The sequence below is a fragment of the Chenopodium quinoa genome, unplaced genomic scaffold (genome assembly GCF_001683475.1).
Source record: "Chenopodium quinoa cultivar QQ74 unplaced genomic scaffold, ASM168347v1, whole genome shotgun sequence".
NCBI classification, from domain to species: domain Eukaryota; kingdom Viridiplantae; phylum Streptophyta; class Magnoliopsida; order Caryophyllales; family Amaranthaceae; genus Chenopodium; species Chenopodium quinoa.
In genome coordinates, this window is record NW_018745675.1 from 5,190,309 (window position 1) to 5,212,902 (window position 22,594).

The following is a 22,594-nucleotide window of genomic DNA, read 5'->3' on the forward strand; positions in this document are numbered from 1 at the left end:
AACTTAAGTGAGCGCCATTTTAAATATCAGAGTTGGCAACGGTTAACCGTTGCCAATTTATTGTATTTTTTTAAAAAAAATTAAAATTAAAAGGGGTAGAGTTGGCAACGGTTAACTGTTGCCAAACTAATAAAAAAAAAAGAAAAAAAAATTTAAATGTTCACATTTGGCAATGGTTAACCGTTACCAATTTAAGAAAAAAAAACCCGGGTTTTTGTATACTGTATACTCCATCCTTCTTCTTCATTCAAGCAAGCAACGTTCTTCTTCAATACTTAAAATAAAAAACAGGCGCGTTTTCCCTCCTCCCTTCTTCATCTTCTTCTTCCCTCTTTGTTACTCCATTGAAGTGGTGCGAGCTCGAGCATTCTCACGTCTGTCCGTCGAAGATAAGACTCGCGTCGTACTCCGGCCAAATTCCCTCCATTGAAACAGCTTTAACCTAAGGTATAATTAAGTAGCAATTAGGTTTTAATAAGAGTTGGGATTTTGTTCTTGCCTTTATTATGAGTTGCATAATCTGGGTTTTTTCTTTACTTAAATTTCCCACACTACTTGCACTCATAAGGATTATGAACCCTAACATGAGGGGATGGTTTAATCGTTTTCCTATTAATTTCCAGCTTAAATTTTCCAAATTGTAAGCGATTGTTGCGAATTTCTCATGGATAAAGGTAAATGTTTCAAATTTGTGTTGATTTTGGATAATTGATTTTGGTTGTTCAATTTTTATGAATTGTGCAAATTTTCTGGTATCTTGTTCTGGTGTTTAGATTCTATGTAAATTTTGGGTGCTAATTGTATAGTTTGGTAACTAAAATGTGTTAAAGTAAATTGAAATCATGTAAATGTAAATGAAATCAGTTTAAAAGTAAATAAATTTTGTTGCTGGAAGGTTAACAATTGTCAACGACAGTCCAGGGGTTGTAGCTCTGTGTAATACATAGATCTTGGGTAGTTAGCTGTTAAAATAGGTGAAAGTTTAATTAGTTAAAACTTGAAACTTGGATGTAGCTCTGAATAATACATAACTCTGTAAGTCTCAAGTTTTATTAGTTGAAACTTGAAACTTGGATGTAGCTCTGTATAATACATAGCTCTGTAAGTCTCAAGTTTTATTAGTTGAAACTTGAAACTTGGATGTTTATTGGAGATTATAGCAAATATTGCTAATACTTTTCACGTTCCTTGTTGCATTTATTGGAGATTATAGCAAAAACACAATTTAATGCTTAATATTTCCACTTAACTTTTATATATATGTAGATCCAGCAAAGACCACAATTAAAGGATTCTAGTGTCTTTCCTTTTGGTATTTCTTATATTATGTGCTCTTATTATATGTTTTAAGGTTTTAAGTTTTTAATAATGCTTTACAATTTAGTAATCATAAGTTCCGATCCTGTAATCTAGGGTTTGTCAATAACATAGACGCGCATTGCCCCCCTCCACGTACAACAACCTTCTTGCTCGCTCTCACTGTTGGTCTATGGCGCCCTTTCTGGTAGTTGTTTGAAACCCATTAATGTCCCTATTTGTATTTATTATCCATTAGGGGTGGCAAACAGATCAGGTCAGGTTGGGTTCGTGTTCGGGTTTTCGTGTTTCGGGTCAGGGAATCCCCAACCTGAACCTGATCCATTTAAGTTTTCGGGTTGAAAATCCCAACCCGAACCTGATATTTTCGGGTTCAGGTCAACCCAAAAACAACCTGATTTGACCTGACTTTTGTTAATTGTTTTAATTTTTTTTTAGCTGAATAAACTGATTTTTAGCCAAATTTTGTGTTTTCAAACAGTTAACAAAACTTGGATTTTTTACCCAATATTTTCAATAGTCTAAAATGCCTAATTAACTATTACACACTAAGTCACTAACACACCAAAATAGTCTTAACAAATTACAAACCATAATTAAAAAGAAAAAAATGTCTTTTAATAAACTTTAGTCCTTGTGACTCAAATAATATTCGAAGAAGCATTCTCATCAAATTCTGATAGTTCCGACGAGGTTTGTGGTGCGTCATCGTTGTCCCCCACCTTAAGCTTCATAACGGCTCCACATAGCATTGCCATTTGAGGATCCATATTATCTACAAGAAAAGATAGCAAATTAAAATCAACACATGTACTAAAAATAAAAGATAATTTATAAGTAATATAATAGTTCTAACTCATTTTTTACCTTCCCCAAATCCCTTAAGCAAATTATAGCCTCCACTGTTTCTGATTTTAAAGCACTTCTATAACAATCAAGCACTCGACTTCAAGTACTAAAAGCTGATTCGGAGGCCACAGTTGATACGGGGACAACAAGAACATCCCTAGCAATTTTAGCTAATATAGGATACCGGACCGAGCAAGTTCTCCAATAAGACAAAATATCAAGGTTGGTGCCTCGGGGGATAAGTGGCTCCTCATAATACATATCAACTTCAGATTTGATTGACACATTTGATTGCTCCATAGAAAAACTATCAAAATCCTATATACCAAGATTAGATTACATGAGTAGCATGTCACAAAAAATCAAAAAATAAAAATCAGATTATCATACAATAAAATCAGATTATAATATAATAAATCAGATTATAAGAAAATCAGATTATAATACAATAAATCAGATTATAATATAATAAATCAAATTATATGAGTAGCATGACACCATGACACAAAAAAAACAGAAAATAAAAATCAGATTATAATACAATAAATCACAGATTATAATATAATAAATCAGATATAATAAAATCAGATTATAATAAAATCAGATTATAAAAAATCAGATTATTAAATCAGGATATGTTTTCACTTGCAATAAAGGTAAATGCATCAGAAAGACAGAAACTCATACAGTTGTTTACCATCATAAAATCATCGGAAGCTTCATTAGCATTGGAAGCATTAGCAGTGGGAATAACATTGCTTGATGAAGAATGACTGGATGCATAAGCCTCGTACAACCTCCGTAAAGCATCCTTAACCTTAGAAAACTCAAGCTCGTATTCAACACTATGCTGACCATATATCCTCATGTAACCCCAATTGACACATTGCAACTTATATCGTGGATCCAACACCACAGCAACAACCATAAATGTACTAAATTCTGACCAATACTTTCCAAATTTCTCATACATTTTACAAGCCATTTTTTGCATAAAAAGATCTGAACTTTTCATTTCATTTTGTAACAACAACCTAACTTGTAAGACTCTATGAAAGTAGAGATTGGAAGTTGGATATTTGGTCCTAGAAAAGGCAAGTGTGACATCATGAAAAAGTTTCAAAAACTTGCATATTTTTTCAACTCTACCCCATTCTTCAACAGAAGGACAATGTACATAATTGGCATCAACTTTTTGAAAGTGAATTAAAGCTTTTTTAAAATACAAAGCACAATCAAGCATCATGTAAGTTGAATTCCATCTAGTAGGAATATCTTGTTGTAAAAGTCTAGTAGAGTGAATTTCAACATGTGATACACAACTTAAAAACCTTTGTTTCCTAGCTTGTGAACTCTTACAATATTTGGCACTCTCTTTAATCTTATACATAGCCTCATCAATTTATTTTAAACCATCTTGATCAATTAAATTAAGAATGTGAGCACAACACCTTACATGAAAAAATTCCCCACCACAAATCAACTCAAGTTCCCCTTTTAGATTTTCAGCAAAAACATCATTTGAAGAAGCATTATCTAATGTAATTGAAAAAAATATTTTTTTGAATACCCCATTCTTTTAACAAACCATACACATGATCACATAAATGAATTCCTGTATGGGGAGGACCAATGTAAGAAAAGTTCAAAATCTTTTTTTGCAAACACCAAGACTTGTCAACATAATGAGTTGTCAATGAAATATAACCATCAGTGGTTATAGAAGTCCAACAATCAGAAGTCAATGCAATTCTACTACAAGTTGAGCCCAAAACAGCTTTTAATTTTTCTTTCCCTCTTTTATACATTTAAAGTACATCAGATTTGATAGTATTTCGAGTGATAGGTTTGAAATCAGGATGCAAATAATTAAAACATCTCCTAAAACCCTTGAACTCTACAAACTGAAATGGCATATCATGCTCCACAATAGCAAGAGATAATAATTCACGGAAATAATTAGCATCAAATTCACTCAATCTATTTCCTAAACCAGAGGATGTTTTCTCTAATATCATTTGACCAACATCCCTAAAAGACCTTTGTTTGCAATTTTTCAAATGACGATGAAGATTCCTAGTTCCATTCTTACTATCAGCATTAAAATGTATACCACACTTTTTACATTTGCAAATTAGATTACCATTTTCATCAGGCTCGTCTAAAAAATCAAAATTCACCCAAACACTAGAAGAAAGCCGACGTTGACGTTTCTTACCAGTAAGAATCACACGAGGTTTACCAGAAGAAGTTTTCTGGTTTTTACCATTTCCTTTGTCTTGTGTTGTCGAGTCAATCTCCTCTTCCTCGGAAGAAAGTTGCTGAACATCGGCATCCATAATTACTGCAAAAATTATAACAAAATAAAACATTTATTTTAAAACAAGAGACAAAAACTGATCTATTCTTTCTAGAAATATAATCTAAACATCAACATCCATAATTACCGCAAAAAATCAGAAATTATTTGGACAAGAACAACAATATAAAATAAACAACTAGTCAACAACAACAAGCTAGAGATATAATCTAAATCAGACCTAAAATTAAAAAAAAAAAATCACATGCATGTCAAAGATATATTCTTGCTGTAAATTAGATCAGAAATTGGATTATTGTGCTAGAAATTTACAAAGCAACCCATCATACGTTATATAAACTTAATACTATTATCATGCAAGAACAACAACAATAATCAAATACAAATCTGTATTGAAACAGAAACAAAAACAACAAAATCAAGAACAAACCAAACGAAAACAACCAAAATGAAATGAAAACAACCAAACTCGAAACGAAAACAACCAAAAATGGAACGGAAACAAAAACAACAAAAATCAAGAACAAAACTAACGAAAACAACAAAACCAAAACGAAAACAACCAAACTCGAAACGAAAACAAAAAAATTGAAACGAAAAAAAAACATCAAAAATCAAGAACAAAACCGAAACGAAAACAACAAAACAGAAACGAAAACAACAAAAATCGAAACAAAAACAACAAAAATTAAAAAAGAATTACCTTTGAGAGTTTGAGGTTTGACAGCTTGAAGGAGATGAAGATTTGAAGATTTGAAAAAAAAAACAAGAATGGAAAATTCAGAATCAGAACTTGAAATTCAAAACAAAAACGAAACGAAATAAAAAACAATTAATAACCATTACCTTTCAGGCGTTGAGGAGTGAGAACGAGTGAGAAGAGGGAAAAGTTGAGAACTTGAGAACGAAAGAGTGAGAAAGAACTAGAAGGAAAGAGTGAGTGTGGAGTGTCTGAGAACTTGAGATTGTTGAGAAAATGAGAACCAGAGAAGTTTAGAGAGAGAGAGAGAGAGAGAGAGAGAGAGAGAGGGCAAAATGAGAAAATAGGAGGCAAAAACGGCTGGTGGGGGTTAGTCACATTTAGGGTTTTTTTAGGTTTAGAACTTTAAATTGGGCTTGGGCCATTAGCCATTAAAATGATTTTTTTTTAAGAATTTTTTATTCGGGTTATAAGGTCGGGTTCGGGTTGACCCGACCTGATTTTGACCCGAAAATTATTTTCGGGTTATGTGGGTCATTTTCGGGTTGAAATTTTCAACCTTAACCTAACCCATTTAATTTCGGGTCGGGTTCGTGTCAACCCATTTAAGTTTTCGTGTCGAAATTCTCAACCCTAACCCGCTATGTTCGGGTCGGGTTTTCGGGTCGGGTCAGTTTTTGCCACCCCTATTATCCATTACTCATACATACTTACTAACTTTTAATTTGTTTTTTGTTTTTTCTTTTTGCGTTTTTATAGGTTCATATGTGAATTGAAGTTGAAGCTAGTTAAGTTTGAAGACTACACATAGGGAAGTTATAAAGAATACATCCATTGTGTTGGTATGAATTATAAACTTCTCTAAGCTATAAATATTTCTTTCTCTCTATTATTGTTTTAATAAACGTTTTTTCATGCTAGCTATTAGATTTGTGTATTTATTATATAATGACAAACTAAATACAACAATAAATATATGAAATGTTTGCATCATCATATGCCTAGATTGAAATGGTCTAATGTGCTAGCCGACAAAAGAAGAATCCTTGGCGTTGGAGATGTCGAGGATGAGGAAGAATATGATGCCTTTGATGACTCGGCACCTTTCACTGTTCCTAGACCTGCTGTGCCAAATAAGATAGACGACCAAGCCAATTATATGAGATCAGACCACGATGAAGGAATATTAGATTGAGGTACTATATATTTTCTGTTAGTTTGAATTGTAGGCGTAGAAAGAATTATAAAATCACATTTTAGGTGAAAATAAATGAAATTGTTGAATTACTTGCCCATTTTTCTTATATTCTTTTAAATGAATAAAGTAACTTGCTTCACCATTTTCTATGTTTATTTGTATTATAATTCAGCAATTTATATATGATTATAAGTTTACCTTACAATTCAGCATCTAATAACGTGTTATGTTTGTAATGACAGGTTTTAACATCTAATGGCGGACGATCAATATCGTGTTCGAGTTGAGGATGTTGAATCTAATGATGATGATTCATCTAATGTTGGGGACCAGCTGTATGATGTGAACAAGGAACCTGATATGGGTGAGCCAGAAGATCAGGCATAAGATGTATTGGAGAGAATGATAGATGAGTTTGAAATTGCAGCTGAGCAAGCGCCTCCAATAGATAATGCCATTGTGGAGCCGTTTCGTGAGGATCAAAGTGGAGGGGGGGGGGGGGGGTGCAGGCACCAGCGAAGAAAAAAAGCTGAGGGGTCCGACAACAACTTTCAAAAAACCTGTCGGTCCTATGGTCTTGGAGTATGACAGGGTAGGCTAACCCTCAGGTAAATGGCGTCGTCAGTATGCTGGTCAAGTTGGGATTTGTGCGCGCAAAATCCCCATTACGCTTCGTATGAGCGACGTACCTACAGGCTTGATTGACACGTTTTGGAATGATACCAGGGTAAGTTTTTTTTATTCCACATTATTTATAAACAATTTCAATTTATTGTTATGTTATGGGCAAACTAATAATGTTTGTTATTTATGCTTGCAGAGTCTATTTAACATTCCAAATGAGTACGCCAATCGAAGGGTGTTTGAATCCTTACTTGCGCCAAGATTCAGAAGCTTCAAGTGTAACTTAGTTCGTCGGTTTATCACAAAGGAACTTGTGAGGAAACCAAAGAACAAGAAAGGAGGTGGCAGTGATGATGATGTCATCGATGAAAAGGAACTCCCATGGAAAATATGGCCTAGCATATCGAAGGATGATTGGGAAGCTTTCGTTCTTAAAAAATGTAAAAAGGAAGAAATTGTAAGTTTAAAGAACTCTGATGAAAATTGTGTTGTAATTTATCGTCTGTTTTATTAGTAATGAAACTAACATATCTTTTTATGTAGGAAATGAGGGAGGAGAATTCCAAGAATGCATTGCAAAAGTAATACCACCATCATATGGGAGCAATAACGTATGATGAATGGAGGGATACGTGGGTGAGTGAAGGAGTATACCCCTCTGCGCTTCTAGGGTCCTCCACAGCGCCATCTGACTCCACGACCAGTACTTTGGTTAGTCGTGCTGGGGATTTCTTTTGTTCTATGCATTCGCGGGACAAGAAAACCGGAAAATGGTCCATCAAGGCTCTGGAAATCAAAGAAATGACAGATAAGCTAGTAAGCAACTATGAACTAGTGAACTACATTATTCATTTGCATATATATCACTTTATATAAACACTTACTTCATGTTGCCATTTTGTTTTTGCTACAGCTTGAGTACACTGGAGAGCTTGTTGAAGGCAAGCTCGTCCTGACGGTAGAGAAGGACCCCTTCACCTTGGCTATGGGAAAGCCCTACCATCCGGGACGGGTATTAGGTGCTGGGGGGAGCTTGCTAGGATGGGAGAAAGTAATGGGTCCCGAATATACCAAATCTGGAAGATCCCGAGAAAGTGTGAACTCGCCACAGAACTTCGATGCCACGGTGGCATCAATTAAAGAACAAGTGCGCAATGAGATGCGCGAAGAGTTCAATGCATGGGCGAAGCAAATGAATTTGCCGACCATGCCCTTTTCCTCGACAACACCGGTCGACTCAAGTAGCCACCCACGAAGAGAAGGAGAACAGGAGATAAATGCACGCGAGGAGGTACATGATTAGAATTCAACTCTATAAGTTTTGATATGTTGAGTTACGTGGGTACGGTTCTAATTAATGTTTCAATATAAATACACTATTGCAGATTGGTACTCCTTCATATGCGTACTCAAGGGGGCTTGATACTCCGACACCTCATGACTTTCCTATTCTACAGGTGATTTTGTACTTACTTGTTTGGATAATGATATTAGTTTTTGGATTGTGTTGTGAAATGGTTAAGTTGGTTGTGAAATGGTGAAGTTCGTTGTGTTGTGTTGTTGGTGTTGCTTTGTTGATGTGATGTGTTGTTGTTGTTTGCTCCTCCTTCTCCTTCTCCTCCTCCTCTTTCTCTTTCTTCTCCTTCTCCTCCTCATCCTTCTCTTTCTTCTCCTTCTCCTTCTCCTTCTCATTGGGAAGCCAAAATGAGGGTGCAGCTGCTGCCCTTCCCGCCCGGTTTTTTTTTTTTTTTTTTTGCACTCGTTTTGGGTTTTTTTTTTCTTTTTTTTTTGTTTAATTTTATTTTTGATTTTCTTCTATTGATGTGTTGCCTTACTTGTTTTTGTGTTTCACGTGTTTTTTGGTTCTACTATAATTGGTTCTTACAAGTATCTTCCTAATTGTTGCAGGAAGAGACCCGTTGTGAACTTCTTCACCCGGGCGAATCATATGATGGACCTTTGAATGTTGTTGCCTATGGTAGTGCACAACCGGCCGAACAAGGTACGGTCCATCTTCGACCTCTTCTGCCTGAGCATTATTCTGTCGGGATCCATTCTGTGGTTCCCGGGTTCGAGGACATCTTAATACATGTGCCCATGGAGGAGGATGAGTTCACTACACTCTAGGTAGTTTTGTGCAATGGCCATCTGCTTGGATACGGTGAATGAACCAGGTAATTAAGATTTAGCTTTCACGCTTTAATCTTTTCTTCCCAAGAGTTGGATGGAAATATTTTCTAACCATTTGTGTGATTTGTCTTATTATCCATCGAGGAAAAGCCAAACTCCAAAGAAGAGGGTGGAGGGGCCAAAGAAGAGGAGTGAACATGGCTCGGTGAGTGGAAAAGCGTCGATGAAGAGCCCTTCACGAGGTTCAGCTACGCAAGCTACTCCATTAGTTGAAGACACGGTGCTTCAATCGCTATCTCAGGAGTTAGCTTATTTGCACAACCGTGTTTGTGTGTTGCCTAATGACAGCCCCATCCAAATTCAACTTCCTTAGGAAATGTTCCACTACGATGATGATGCAATGACATGGCTATTCAAAGAAGATGTGAAGGAATTTCTAAGTGGTGCAATGCTTAACATTTCCCTCATTCAAATATGCATGAGGTAATTCAACTGGTACTCAATTTATGTTATTCAGTTTAGTGGTGTTTGTCGTTTTGTTTTCGATTAACATTTTGTTATCATGCATGTAGAGCACTCCAGGAGCAAATATGGGAGCTTGAATCTCCTTGTCAAGTTGGGTGGTTATGCCCTGAGCAGATGTCCACTGCTAGAATCTTAGGCAACTCCGATGACGTGTTGTACTATGCTGAACGGGGTATCAGGCAATCAGTGAGTGCGGGAGACAAGTTTATATTCGTCCCATATTATGAGGAGTTTGTCTGATTATGCTAGTCAAGTTCATTTGTTTTCCCAGTTTATTTGTTGTAATAGGCTAACTATTGATTTGTTTGTCTCGTGTGTAGTTATCATTGGACCCTACTTGTGATTTGTGTTTCCAGTAACACAATCTTCTACTTTTATTCTGCTCGGTTACCTCAAGTAAGAAAGCGCCTCGTGAGGTCCATACTGCAAAAGTAAGTATCTAGTTTGTTTCAATTCTTGTTATTGATTTTCATATCTTAACTCATATGTATTGATTATACTAGTCAAATTTGAACTTATTACTTTGATTTTCTGTAGTACCATGAAGAAGATAAGTCCTCGATCTCCTCGAGGTCCTACATGGAAAGCACCCAAGGTAATTTACCCATGATGTTGTGATTTTCTTACTTTACAATGCTTAAGATGTTGCTTATTTGCTATGCATTTTGATTCATGTGCTTTGTTCCTCATGCTAGTGCACACAACAGGAAAATGTATTTGACTGTGGCCTATACGTGATGAGATTCACGTATGACATAGTGATGAGTCATTGTACAGACACACGTCAGCTTGAAGAGGTATGCCATTTTGGTTGAAATTGCGTTCCAAGACCACTTACTTGCTATTTTCTTGTAATCTCAAGCATTAGTCACCTATAAATAAGTGATTATGACATGTTTTAACTAGTTATGAGTTCAATAGACAAGAAATATAGAAAATAGGCATCCTAGTAGCCAGAATGGCCTTACTTGAGCCATTTTGGTTGAAATTGCGTTCCAACACCACTTACTTGCACTTTTATTGTAATCTCAAGCATTAGTCACATATAACTAAATGATTATGACATGTTTTAACTATTTATGAGTTCAATAGACAAGAAATATACAAAATAGGCATCCTAGTAGCCAAAATGGCCTTACTTGAGCCATTTTGGTTGAAATTGCGTTCCAACACCACTTACTTGCTGTAATCTCAAGCATTAGTCACCTATAACTAAGTGATTATGACATGTTTTAACTAGTTATGATTCAATAGACAAGAAATATAGAAAATAGGCATCCTAGTAGCCAAAATGGCCTTACTTGAGCCATTTTGGTTGAAATTGCGTTCCAAAACCACTTACTTGCTCTTTTCTTGTAATCTCAAGCATTATTCACCTCTAACTAAGCGATTATGACATGTTTTAACTAGTTATGATTTCAATAGACAAGAAATATACAAAATAGGCATCCTAAAAGCCAAAAAGGCCTTACTTGACCATTTTTGTTGAAATTGCGTTCCAAAACCACTTACTTGCTGTTTTCTTGTAATCTCAAGCATTATTCACCTATAAGTAAGTGATAATGACATGTTTTAACTAGTTATGATTTCAATATACAAGAATTATGGAAAATAGGCATCCTAGAAGCCAAAATGGCCTTACTTGAGCCATTTTGGTTGAAATTGCGTTCCAACACCACTTACTTGCTCTTTTCTTGTAGTCTCAAGCATTAGTCACCTATAAATAAGTGATTATGACATTTTTTAACTAGTTATGAGTTCAATAGACAAGAAATATACAAAATAGGCATCCTAAAAGCCAAAATGGCCCTACTTGAGCCATTTTTGTTGAAATTGCGTTCCAAAACCACTTACTTGCTATTTTCTTGTAATATCAAGCATTAGTCACCTATAAATAAGTTATTATGACATTTTTTAACTAGTTATGAGTTCAATAGACAAGAAATATACAAAATAGGCATCCTAGTAGCCAAAATGGCCTTACTTGAGCCATTTTGGTTGAAATTGCGTTCCAAAACCACTTACTTGCTATTTTCTTGTAATCTCATGCATTAGGCACCTATAACTAAGTGATTATGACATTTTTAACTAGTTATGAGTTCAATAGACAAGAAATATAGAAAATAGGCATCCTGGTAGCCAAAATGGCCTTACTTGGGCCATTTTGGTTGAAATTGCGTTCCAAAACCACTTACTTGCTCTTTTCTTGTAATCTCAAGCATTAGTCACCTATAACTAAGTGATAATGATATGTTTTAAATAGTTATGATTTCAATATACAAGAATTATAGAAAATAGGCATCCTAGAAGCCAAAATGGCCTTACTTGGACTATTTTGATCGAAAATGCGACCTAAACCCTAATATTGCTATTTTCTTGTTATTTCATTCCTTAGCTTAGTCACATATAACTAAGTAATAATGTCATGTTATTATTATGTGTAAGTATGAGTTCACTTACGTTTTGTGTATTATTCCAAGTTTTGTTAGGGTCATTCCTTCTAACTAACCCCAATTATTATTAATTCACTTCATTCTACTAACTCACGTTTTGTGTATTCTAAGTTTTTCAAGGGGAAAACGGGACAACCATACACGAGCGAGGAACTCCATGTAATTCGAGAGATGTTGGCGACCTACATCACATTTAATTTGTAAATATCGTTTACTAGCTAGCTACTTCATCAATCCTAGCCTTAGCTTACTAATTATGTACTATACATTATTATAACTAATTAAAATTGTTTGTAGGTACCATGACACATTTTTCTAATTAAGATCATCTCTTGCGATTGTTATTATTATTTATGTTTTGTTATTAATAATACTAATTTTTGTTACTATTATCATAATAATTATTATTAATACTATTATAATATTAATAATTATTATTATTAATATTAATATTATGATAATAATAATAATAATTATTATTATTAATATTAATATTATAATAATAATTATTATTTAATATGTATATATTATTATTGCAGCAAAAAAAAAAATTACAGGTCAATGGCAACGGTTCAAAACCGTTGCCAATTTGCTCTTTTCGTGTAGTGTTACTTGGGCAATTTTGGTTGAAAATGCGTCCTAAAACCCTTAAATTGCTATATTCTTGTAATTTCAAGCCTTAACCACATATAAATAAGTGATAGTGACATGTTATGAGTAAGTATGAGATCACTTGACAAGAAATGTAGGAAATAGGTATCATTGTAGTCAAATAGGCCTTACTTGGGCCATTATAGTTGAAAATGCGTCCTAAAACCCTTAAATTGCTCTTTTCTCGTAATTTTGCACATTAGAAGCCTATAACTAAGTGATAATGACATGTTATGAGTAAGTATGAGTTCACTTGACAAGAAGTGTAGGAAATAGGCATCATAGTAGTAAAAAAGGCCTTACTTGTGCCATTTTGGTTGAAAATGCGTCCTAAAACCCTTAAATTACTCTTTTCTTGTAATTTCAAGCCTTAGCCACCTATAAATAAGTAAGAATGACATGTTATGAGTAAGTATGAGTTCACTTGACAAGAAATGTAGGAAATAGGCATCATAGTAATCAAATAGGCCTTACTTGGGCCATTTTGATTGAAAATACGTCCTAAAACCCTTAAAATGCTCTTTTCTTGCAATTTCAAGCCTTAGCCACCTATCAATAAGTGATAATGACATGTTATGAGTAAGTATGAGTTCAGTTGACAAGAAGTGTAGGAAATAGGTATCATAGTAGTCAAATAGGCCTTACTTGTAAATGTATTTTTACATGCATATATAACCTAGGTAATGCACTCCTAACTTACGTTTCGTTTATTCCAAGTTTCGCAAGGGACAAACGGGACGTCCGTTCACGAGCGAAGAACTTAATGAAGTTCGAGACATGTTGGCGTCCTTCATCACATTTAATTTGTACGTATTATTTCTATTTGAACTTGTATACTACGTACATTACTGATTAATATTGTTTGTTATTACGACACTTTTTTCTAATTAGTATTACATTTTGGGATTGTTATCAATGTTTATGTATTATTATTATTTCAATTATTATTACTAATATTAAACTAATAATAATTATTATTAATTATTGTTATTATAATATCCTAATGGTAGAATTAATGCAGGATGTACATGATCTCATTATTATTTTATTTATTAGTATTAATATTATTATATATTATTGCTGGAAAAAAAAAAAAGCAAACGTAGTTAAAGGCACCGGTTCATGCTAAAAACCGGTGCCAATAGTATTGAAAATTAAAAAAAAAATTCGCGCCATAGTAGTTGGCACCAGTTAATCGGTGCCAAAGCATGTAGTTAGCACCGGTTAACCGGTGCTAAATGCTTTAGCTGGCACCGGTTTTGAACCGGTGCCAAATTTTCATGGATTTGGCATCCCTCAAATCCCCAACGGTTCAAATCCGGTGCCAAAGGGGGGGTTTGAACCGGTGCCTTTTTACCTTTTTCGTCCAGTGAATCCTCTTAGCCTCCAAATCCTTTCTTATTCCTTGAAGATTTATCACAAGGTCTTGAATATCTTCATCATTGCCTTCTGCCAAACTTACACAAGTGTGTATCTCTAACCATAAATCATTTAACAATTTTTTCTTGTCAATTAAATTTGCACATTGCTCCAACAGGTTTCCACCTAAGTCAAAAATTGGTTTTTTCAGTGCCATAGTAGTCCATCTGTGTAGCATATACTGCTCAGGAATGGTTTCAAACCTTTTTGCTTTCCAAACCCAAATCATATGTCTACATGAAATTCCTTATCTATAAAATATCTTGCAAGAACATGTGATGTCATAGTTAGTTGGATTAAACACAACATCAAATGTTCTAATCCGATTACCTTCACTTACCTTTGCAACTTCCAATCCATTTTCTTTCTTCAATTCATCAACACCACAAGAAAAACAAGAAATTTCAACCTCATATTGAAATTCATAAAAGACATAGTTAGTATATAAATGTGAGGCATGCTTTTCTATCCTTAGTGGTGTTTTGCACTCTGGATATTTCTGCTTTGAATCATTATCATTCTAACCTTGAGTGTGTCTCTGGGCATCACTTGCAGCTTCATATCTCAAGTAAAACTCAACAAGTGACACATGAGGATTGATAAAGGAGCAGAAAAAGTTGTTTTCACTTTCAGATCTTAATGTTGTACGCATTATTCCTCCAAGGAACACATCTCTAAAATATGCTGGAATCCACTTGTCCCTTATCTTGTACATATAACCTAACCACTCATGATCTTCCAAGTGGTATTCAACCATCGCCTTGTTCCACCTTTCTTCAAACTCAACGGGTTCAATTTCAAGATGCCAAACGCAAGAACATATTTTTTTTAGGAAACCAGTTTCTTCTTGCATGATTGATTTCTCCACCTTATCTGCTAACTTTTTCATTATGTGCCACATATAGAATCGATGTTCAGTCTTCTTAAACACACTTTTAACAGCTATATTCATTGCTGGATCATGATCCGTGATCGTACAATTAGGTTCATTCCCCCCCATTGCCTTGAGAAATGATATGAACAACCACTCAAATGACACAATATCTTCCTTTGCTATGAAACCAGCAGCAAAAGTAATGCAGCTCTTATAATGATCAACCCCTGTAAATGGAGTAAACACCATGTTATACCTGTTTACACATACAGATTAAATTTTAAATGACCAAATAATTCAATGCTCATTTGACAAATAATAAAATAATTTAGTTCTCATTTGTCAGATGAGCAAATAACTCGATTCTCATTTGTGAAATAAGCAAACAATTCTTTGCTCTTTTTTCAACTAAGCAAATAATTTAATGCTCATTTTGTCAAATGAGCAAATAACTCATTGGTCATTTGTGAAATAAGCAAACAATTCTTTCCTCATTTGTCAAATGAGCAAATAATTCAGTGCTCATTTGTTAAATGAACATGCAATTCAATGCCCACATACAAACTCTTATTACAAAATATTAGACTTAAGGCGATATTCACTTTTCACATTGAAATTAGCAAACAATTTTATAAAGTTGTTAAGTTAAGCCATGGTTATAACATAGAAATGAATTGTGATTATTATGTATTAGCTGTTGGTTTGGTATGTGGTATCAAAGGATACCATATCACCAAATAGAGCATAAATCTTTTTACAAAGGAGGTCTACCCACAATGCTCTACAAAGGCAATAATCTTCATCCATCTCAAAGTCAAAGAAAAAAGCGCTCCACATTAGCTTTTTAATGGTAAAGTTATCCACAAACATTTGAGCATCACTTCCTTGAATGTATGCTTTTAAATCTCTATGAAATTTTTTGAAATCTTGCTTAGATGCACCAATGTTATCATAACCTCCAACAATTTCCTTCATCATTCGAAAAGTTGTAACGGGACCAATATTCACCTATATAAAGAACAAAACAGATTGTCAAATGAACAAATAATTCAATGCTCAACAATTTAATGCTCCTTTTTAAAATAAGGAAACAATTTAATGGTCATTTTTCAATGGTCATTTTTCAAATGAACAAACAATATAATGCTCGATTTTCAAATGAGCAAACAACTTTTATTAGAACATATAGATTATTCATGAAACATAACAGATTTTAAAAGTGTTACCTTAGAATTATTCACAATTATTTTTTTGTGCAATATGTTCATTTTCCTTCCTTCTTTTTGGAAGAGATTGCAACTAGGTGTATAAAGTGCATGCGTATGCCCCTCATGAAACTGTGACACTATGAATCTGTTATCATCACAATGCTTTATGACAATATGTGCCTTACACCCAAAACGGGTAACAAGTCTCTTCCTTTTGATTGAAGCTTTTTCTTCATTGCTTTCTCCTTCCTTGTTATTTAAATCTTTTTCAACAGTAGCCTTTCTTTTCTCTTTGTATCCTTCCTTATTGCATAAGATATATTGTGATTTTAATTCTTTGCTTCTTCTTTGTCTTTTAGTTGTAGACTTTCTCGTTTTGAATCCAGCAGCAAATGCGTAACTTTTATAAAATTCTAGATTATTAAACTTCATCCCTATAACTAGTTTCAACTCATTGGGGCATATTGGAAGCCATTCTTTTGTTCCTCTAGGAGTGAGCAAAGGTGCTACTTTAGGAGAAATTACTATTGTAGGAGTAGTTGGCACATATGTGATGGGTACTAGAATGACTGTCAAGTTGTTCGTTGTTGCTCATCAATTCTGACATTAAATATAATAGAAATAACAAGTCATCAACAATTCCACAAAATAGTAACAAGTGAATATGCACCCCCTTAAACACACTTACACACAGACTCTCAATAATTAGAACTGAAATTAGATTCTTAAATAAGAATGTACGCGGCCAGAACCAAACACACACACTTATACATACACTCTTACATTCACTCACTCACACACACACACACACACACACACACACAACAATTTATGAAATCAGAACTGCAGGCAGAAAGATGAAGGGGCAGGGGGGGATAGGTTTTTGCAGGGAAGTGGAAGAAGAGAGTGTGGTTGGTATGTAGGAAACAGACCAAGAAGAAGGGTGTGCGGCTTGTGCACAGGCAAGCATACCAATGAACTCAATGCTCATTTTTTAAATAAGCAAACAATTCTTTGATCTTTTGTCAAATGAGAAAATAATTAAATGCTCATTTGTCAAATGAGCAAATAACTCAATGCTTATTTGTGAAATTAGCAATTAAGTATTTGCTCATTTGACAAATGAGCAACTAATTATTTGCTCATTTGATAAATGAGCAACTAAATATTTGCTCATTTGCTAAATGAGCCTATATATGATATATTACTTGTCAAAATAACACACAGTACAACGCAGCAACATCAAGCATAAAGCATATCTATAGAACCAAATTTTCATCGAATTATCAATTTTATATAAATAGTCAATTATAGACCAGGTAGATGCAAGAGAAATTGATTTTGGATACTGTTGTATCTGCAATCAATCATGAATGCTCCTTAACTAAAATCACTTTCTGCTGTGATATGTTAGTGGCTAAAATCTAGAGCAAGCTGAATTCCCTAAAGGACTGCCTTCGCTTCACTAATGCAAGGCTCCTAGCAGTTTTTCACCTTCCCCGAAGCAGCTACATAAGCCTTCCCATCACTTCCCTCCACTTTCTTTCTCTCTACTCTTTTTTCTTCATAATAATATGGGCACTCTTTCTCTTCTAATCCTAGCATTAGCAATAGCATTAGCTACAACTACCTCTTTCACTTTCACTGCTTCTACAACTCATGTTAATGAGATGAATGCCATTTGTCACCCTCTTCCTTACACCATACAATCACCCCACCACCAAACTCTGTCTCCTTCCTCCGCCCCTATCCCTGCCCCTACACCTTACCACCATCACTATCACCACCACAACCTGTCTCACTCTCACTCCCCCGCCGCCGCTCCTGTCCCCTACACCCTACCACCACCACCATTACCAACTTATTTTTGCTCATTTGCTCATTTTTATATTTGCTCATTTTTTTTGGATTTGCTCATTTTAATTATGTTTGCTCATTACATTTTTTTTATATTATTACAAATAATTAGGTTTGCTAATTTTCAATTCATTTTCTCATTTTAAATTTGATTGCAAATTTTCTATCTCTATCAAATTAATCAAACCTAAATTATTGATTTAATTCAAAAAATTTCAAAGAAGTAAATTCAATCAAATCAATAATTGATGCAATTAAACATGCAATTCAATAAGAACAGAACAAACCTTAAAAATTGAAAATTATCATGCAATTAACATGAAATTCAATAATTGGCGACTGATGCAATTAAACATGTAATTCAATGAGAACAGAACAAAGCTCAAAAATCAAAAATTATCATGCAATTAACATGTAATTAACGAAAATAATTTGAACTGAAAAATTTGAAATCCTCAAACACTAAGATTAACATGCAATTGAAAAATATTTTGTAAATTTTGATGCTAAGATCACTCATTGGTAAAATTTTAATGAAAATCCAACATTCAAACCATGAAATTCGAAAATACTAACAAAAATTAAGAAAAATACATTCGGAAAACACTAACATAACTTTTGATGATTATTTACCTGTATAATCTATGAAGCTTGTCGATTCTTGTTGCTGCTAAAATCTGACAAAAATCAAATGGAATAACGTTCGTAATTCTTGATTCTCACTTAAATTGAAGCTCGTATTTCTTTGCTATGTTTTTCTGAGTAGCAGCCGTATATCGTTTGATATGTTTGATATCAAAAGTTTGGATTTATTAGAGCCGTTGATATTGTTTGATCCTAAAGCTTAGATTTGTTCTCATATATTAGGAGTTTCCTCACATAAAGGGTGGTTCTCACCAGATCCCGACCCTATATATATATATGAGGACACTCCTAATATATGAGAATAAATCTAAGCTTTAGGATCAAACAATATATATATATACATATATATATATGTATATATATATATATATATATATATATATATATATATACACATATATATATACATATATATATATACATATATATATATATATATATATTGTATATATATGATTGTGATATTAAATGCATGTTTAAGATTTCGAATGTTGAATGATTAGTTTAGTTCACTTAAATCAACCAACAAAGAAACCCTAAGTCCCAAGGAATATTGAGGTAAATCTGCCATTCCAAAATGACACTTACGGAACTAATGAGAATAGTAATGGGCTATGCCAAAGCAAGGTATTACTACTTTCCTAGGGATGTAATGTATGTTGGTGCGCTTGCCAAAGCAAGGCATCATATACACTTTAGTTTTTGTTAAACTCAACGATATCAGTAAGGAGTCCTTAGTTGTCGTGGCAATGGAGATAAACGTAAAGAAAGTATTAGATGCGACGTTTTATCGAGCCAAGAGTAGCTTAGAGCTATTAGCAATTGGATTGCTTACTGTAAAATATTAAGTGTTAAGACAAGCCAAAGCATGCTTAATCACTTTTCAATTTTTGGAATCTTGGAATCGTTTTATTCTTGCCTTATTGGGATAAATTTTATATGTGTGGATAAAACGTTCAATAAGATTGAAAGTTTGCATGTATGCTTAAATTTTAAATTTATTATGTTATTATCTTGATAAATGGTAATACTTTGCACTTATATTTGTAGAATTCAAAATCAAATTATAATGTTTCCAATGATTGGTAAAAGGAAATCTTTTGAGAATGGCTTTTAAGGAAAGAAAAGGCATTTCTAAAATACAAATTCTCATAAATGACTTTTATGGCTTATTCCGAAAGGACAGTTGGACATCATGTATTCAAAATACTAGGTAGTTTTGATAAACATGAAGATTGAGTTGAAATACTCAAATTGTCAATAGTTGACAACCAACATATCTTTTTGCTTCATACACCAATGAGTAGGACTTATTGATGTAGTAATTCAAGTACGAATTAAAATTAAAGTACTTTGTTTTACGGCGCATTAGATGCTTAATTATGCCTAACAAAGTATATAAAAGACAAAACACTTAAAGAAATGGTTCTTAAAAGTTATGATATGATGTATGATAAGAATATAGGAAACAAGGAACATTCGAAAGGAATACGAGAATCCAATTCTACCTAAGAGTTCATGTTATCGTAGTTAAACTTAGCAACTCATTGTCTTCACAAGTATCGAATAATTCTTGAGTGTTCCACTTTTAAGGTGACCTCCAAACATTGAAGTTAAGCTAAGTTATTGACTTACAAGCTTGGAATGAAGTAAGTAGTGCTACATCAGTTGTAAGGTCATCTGTTTTGTTTAAAGACCTTTTAAAGCTAAGGCTGGAACAAATAAATGGTTATTGTGTTCCATAATCAGCAAACGATCCGTTTACACATGTAAAGACTCACATTCAAAGTAAAAGAGCAATAGTTGTTGGTTTTATTTAAATGGAATGGTTTTTTAAGCCATGAGTCAAGGAAGCTTGATTATAAACAAACATTTCTCTAACATGAAAACTCACTAAGTTCAAGTCATGGACATGATTTGTGTTCTAAACATCTATAACAATGTCACATCGACAAGAACATACTCAAGGCTCTATCAGATAGACTCTTGAAAGTTGATTGATTCTAAATCATTCTAATACGAGCAAGTCTTACTTATTCAAATTGACAAAGAAAAGAGCTATTGTGCTTGGTATAGACAATTCACTCCAAAAGCTAAAAAGAATTCCATTACTTCAACGTTTTCACAAGAATTTGAAAGAATATGGCTATATTCATCAAATGTGAACAAACTGGATCTTAAATAGCTCAAAAGTTCAGTGAAGAATAGAATCGACTTGGCAAGATATCAAAACATATAGATTAGATCGAGCGATGTTTGCTTGATCCAAGAGTGATCATATTATGAAATGGGAATTTCATAATTAGCTCCACAAAGAATATAATATGTCTTAACGGAGACCTCGATGCCATTTGGAAATGACTTGCATGATGATGGATCACATCCCTTCCTATAAAGATCTTAAAGATTTGCACAAATGACTAATGTTACGCTAAATAAAATGTCGAAGCTAAGAAAGGATACCATATTCAGTTATGGATAGAAATAGTTTCTAGCGTCTTTTCAAGTATATGTTTAGGACCCTTAGCCTTACTGGGAGCTCATTGGCTCAGTGGGAGCTAAGTGGCTTAATAAGGGCTAAGATAGCTCAAGTGGGAGCTAACTGTTTGTTCACAACAAACTTTTAGCCAAAGAAAATATACATATCTCTTTTTTAGCATTCAAGTGAGACTATGGGCATTACATCCACAACCTAATGGAGAACATAGTATTTGTTGCTCTAAGTGGTGTCTTTCCAGAAAGTAAAACATTTCCAAAACGACAAGTGGGAGGAAAATGAACTCGATGACCATCGAGATTAGCAACAAACTAGAACTGAGAATCTTAGAAGACTTTAAAAGGGCTTCATGAGAATGATTGATCAAGAATACTCAAAGGACTTTACAAGTGCCTTAAGAGAGAATTCACTACTTACAAAACTTTAGAAGTATTGGAGTAAGATCAATATAATCAAAGGGCTTTAAAAGGACCTTGAAACTCATTGTTTGATGCAATTACCTCATATAGGTATAGAATTATCCAAAGGCTTAGATTGAATCTTATAAATTTCTATTAAGTTAGAGATAAACCTAAGACTTACAAGCATACTATTTAATATTGGATGGTAAGGGAATAATTTCTTGTAAATTAGCTACAACAAATCAAAATTCCGAATAATGGTTAGAGGCCATAAAATCCGAAAAGACTCCATGTTTGAAAGTCATGTTTGAAACTTGATTAATTTGCATGAAGGGTAAAGACTCATCAATTTTAAATAAGTTTTCAAGGAGAAAACTAACAAATATGGAAATGTATATGCATACATAGCTAAATTGGTTGAAAAGGTTACAATTAAATTCATGGCGTCGATTTAATAAAACTTATTCACTAATTGGAATGCTTAAGTCTTTTCGTGATTATTCTAGCAAAATTGCGCATATGAAATATGGAAAAATAGATATCGAAACCGCCTTCCTAAAAAGGGGATTTGGAAGAAACTATGGATATAGTCTAAGGGTTTTGTAAATCTAAATAATGCTAGATTTCAAAGCAAGCTCAAGAAATCCATTGGTGGATTGAGAGAAGCATTGCATGTAGGAACTGGAATGTGTTTTATCATAAAGTTAGAAAAAGGTTTAGCTGATGGAGAAACATAAAAATTCTTATAGATAAGAAGTTTAGTGGGAGCAAAAGTCAATTTTGTAAAGGTCCAACAAGAAGTTTACGAACTCTGTTGTGAAATAACTACCAAATGTTAAATGCTTAGAGTTGAAAGTACTTTCGACAATGGACCAACGTCAGGCGACACTTAGTTCATAGTGGGAATTAAGATCTATTGCATAGAC

At 33.8% G+C, this 22,594-nt stretch overlaps 2 protein-coding genes across 3 annotated transcripts; both read right to left on the reverse strand.

Moving 5' to 3' along the window:
• Positions 1 to 2,198: 2,198 nt before the first annotated feature.
• Positions 2,199 to 4,917, reverse strand: LOC110717268 (zinc finger BED domain-containing protein RICESLEEPER 1-like). 2 transcript variants are annotated; one of them, XR_002510724.1, is made up of 3 exons: positions 4,385 to 4,917; positions 2,864 to 2,983; positions 2,295 to 2,484 (listed from the first exon to the last, which is right to left on the reverse strand). XR_002510724.1 is itself a non-coding variant. In XM_021895924.1 (2 exons), the coding sequence occupies exons 1-2, from the start codon at positions 3,410 to 3,412 to the stop codon at positions 2,266 to 2,268; spliced, it is 768 nt and encodes a 255-aa protein (XP_021751616.1). In that variant the 5' UTR covers positions 3,413 to 3,447; the 3' UTR covers positions 2,199 to 2,265. The 2 variants fall into 2 exon arrangements, 1 of the variants encoding a protein (XP_021751616.1); XM_021895924.1 differs by lacking the exon at positions 4,385 to 4,917 and having other exon boundaries at positions 2,199 to 2,484; positions 2,864 to 3,447.
• A 9,789-nt stretch (positions 4,918 to 14,706) lies between these two features.
• Positions 14,707 to 18,122, reverse strand: LOC110717234 (protein FAR1-RELATED SEQUENCE 5-like). The gene is made up of 4 exons (XM_021895887.1): positions 18,038 to 18,122; positions 17,763 to 17,866; positions 15,836 to 16,068; positions 14,707 to 15,316 (listed from the first exon to the last, which is right to left on the reverse strand). The coding sequence occupies exons 1-4, from the start codon at positions 18,120 to 18,122 to the stop codon at positions 14,707 to 14,709; spliced, it is 1,032 nt and encodes a 343-aa protein (XP_021751579.1).
• Positions 18,123 to 22,594: the final 4,472 nt, after the last annotated feature.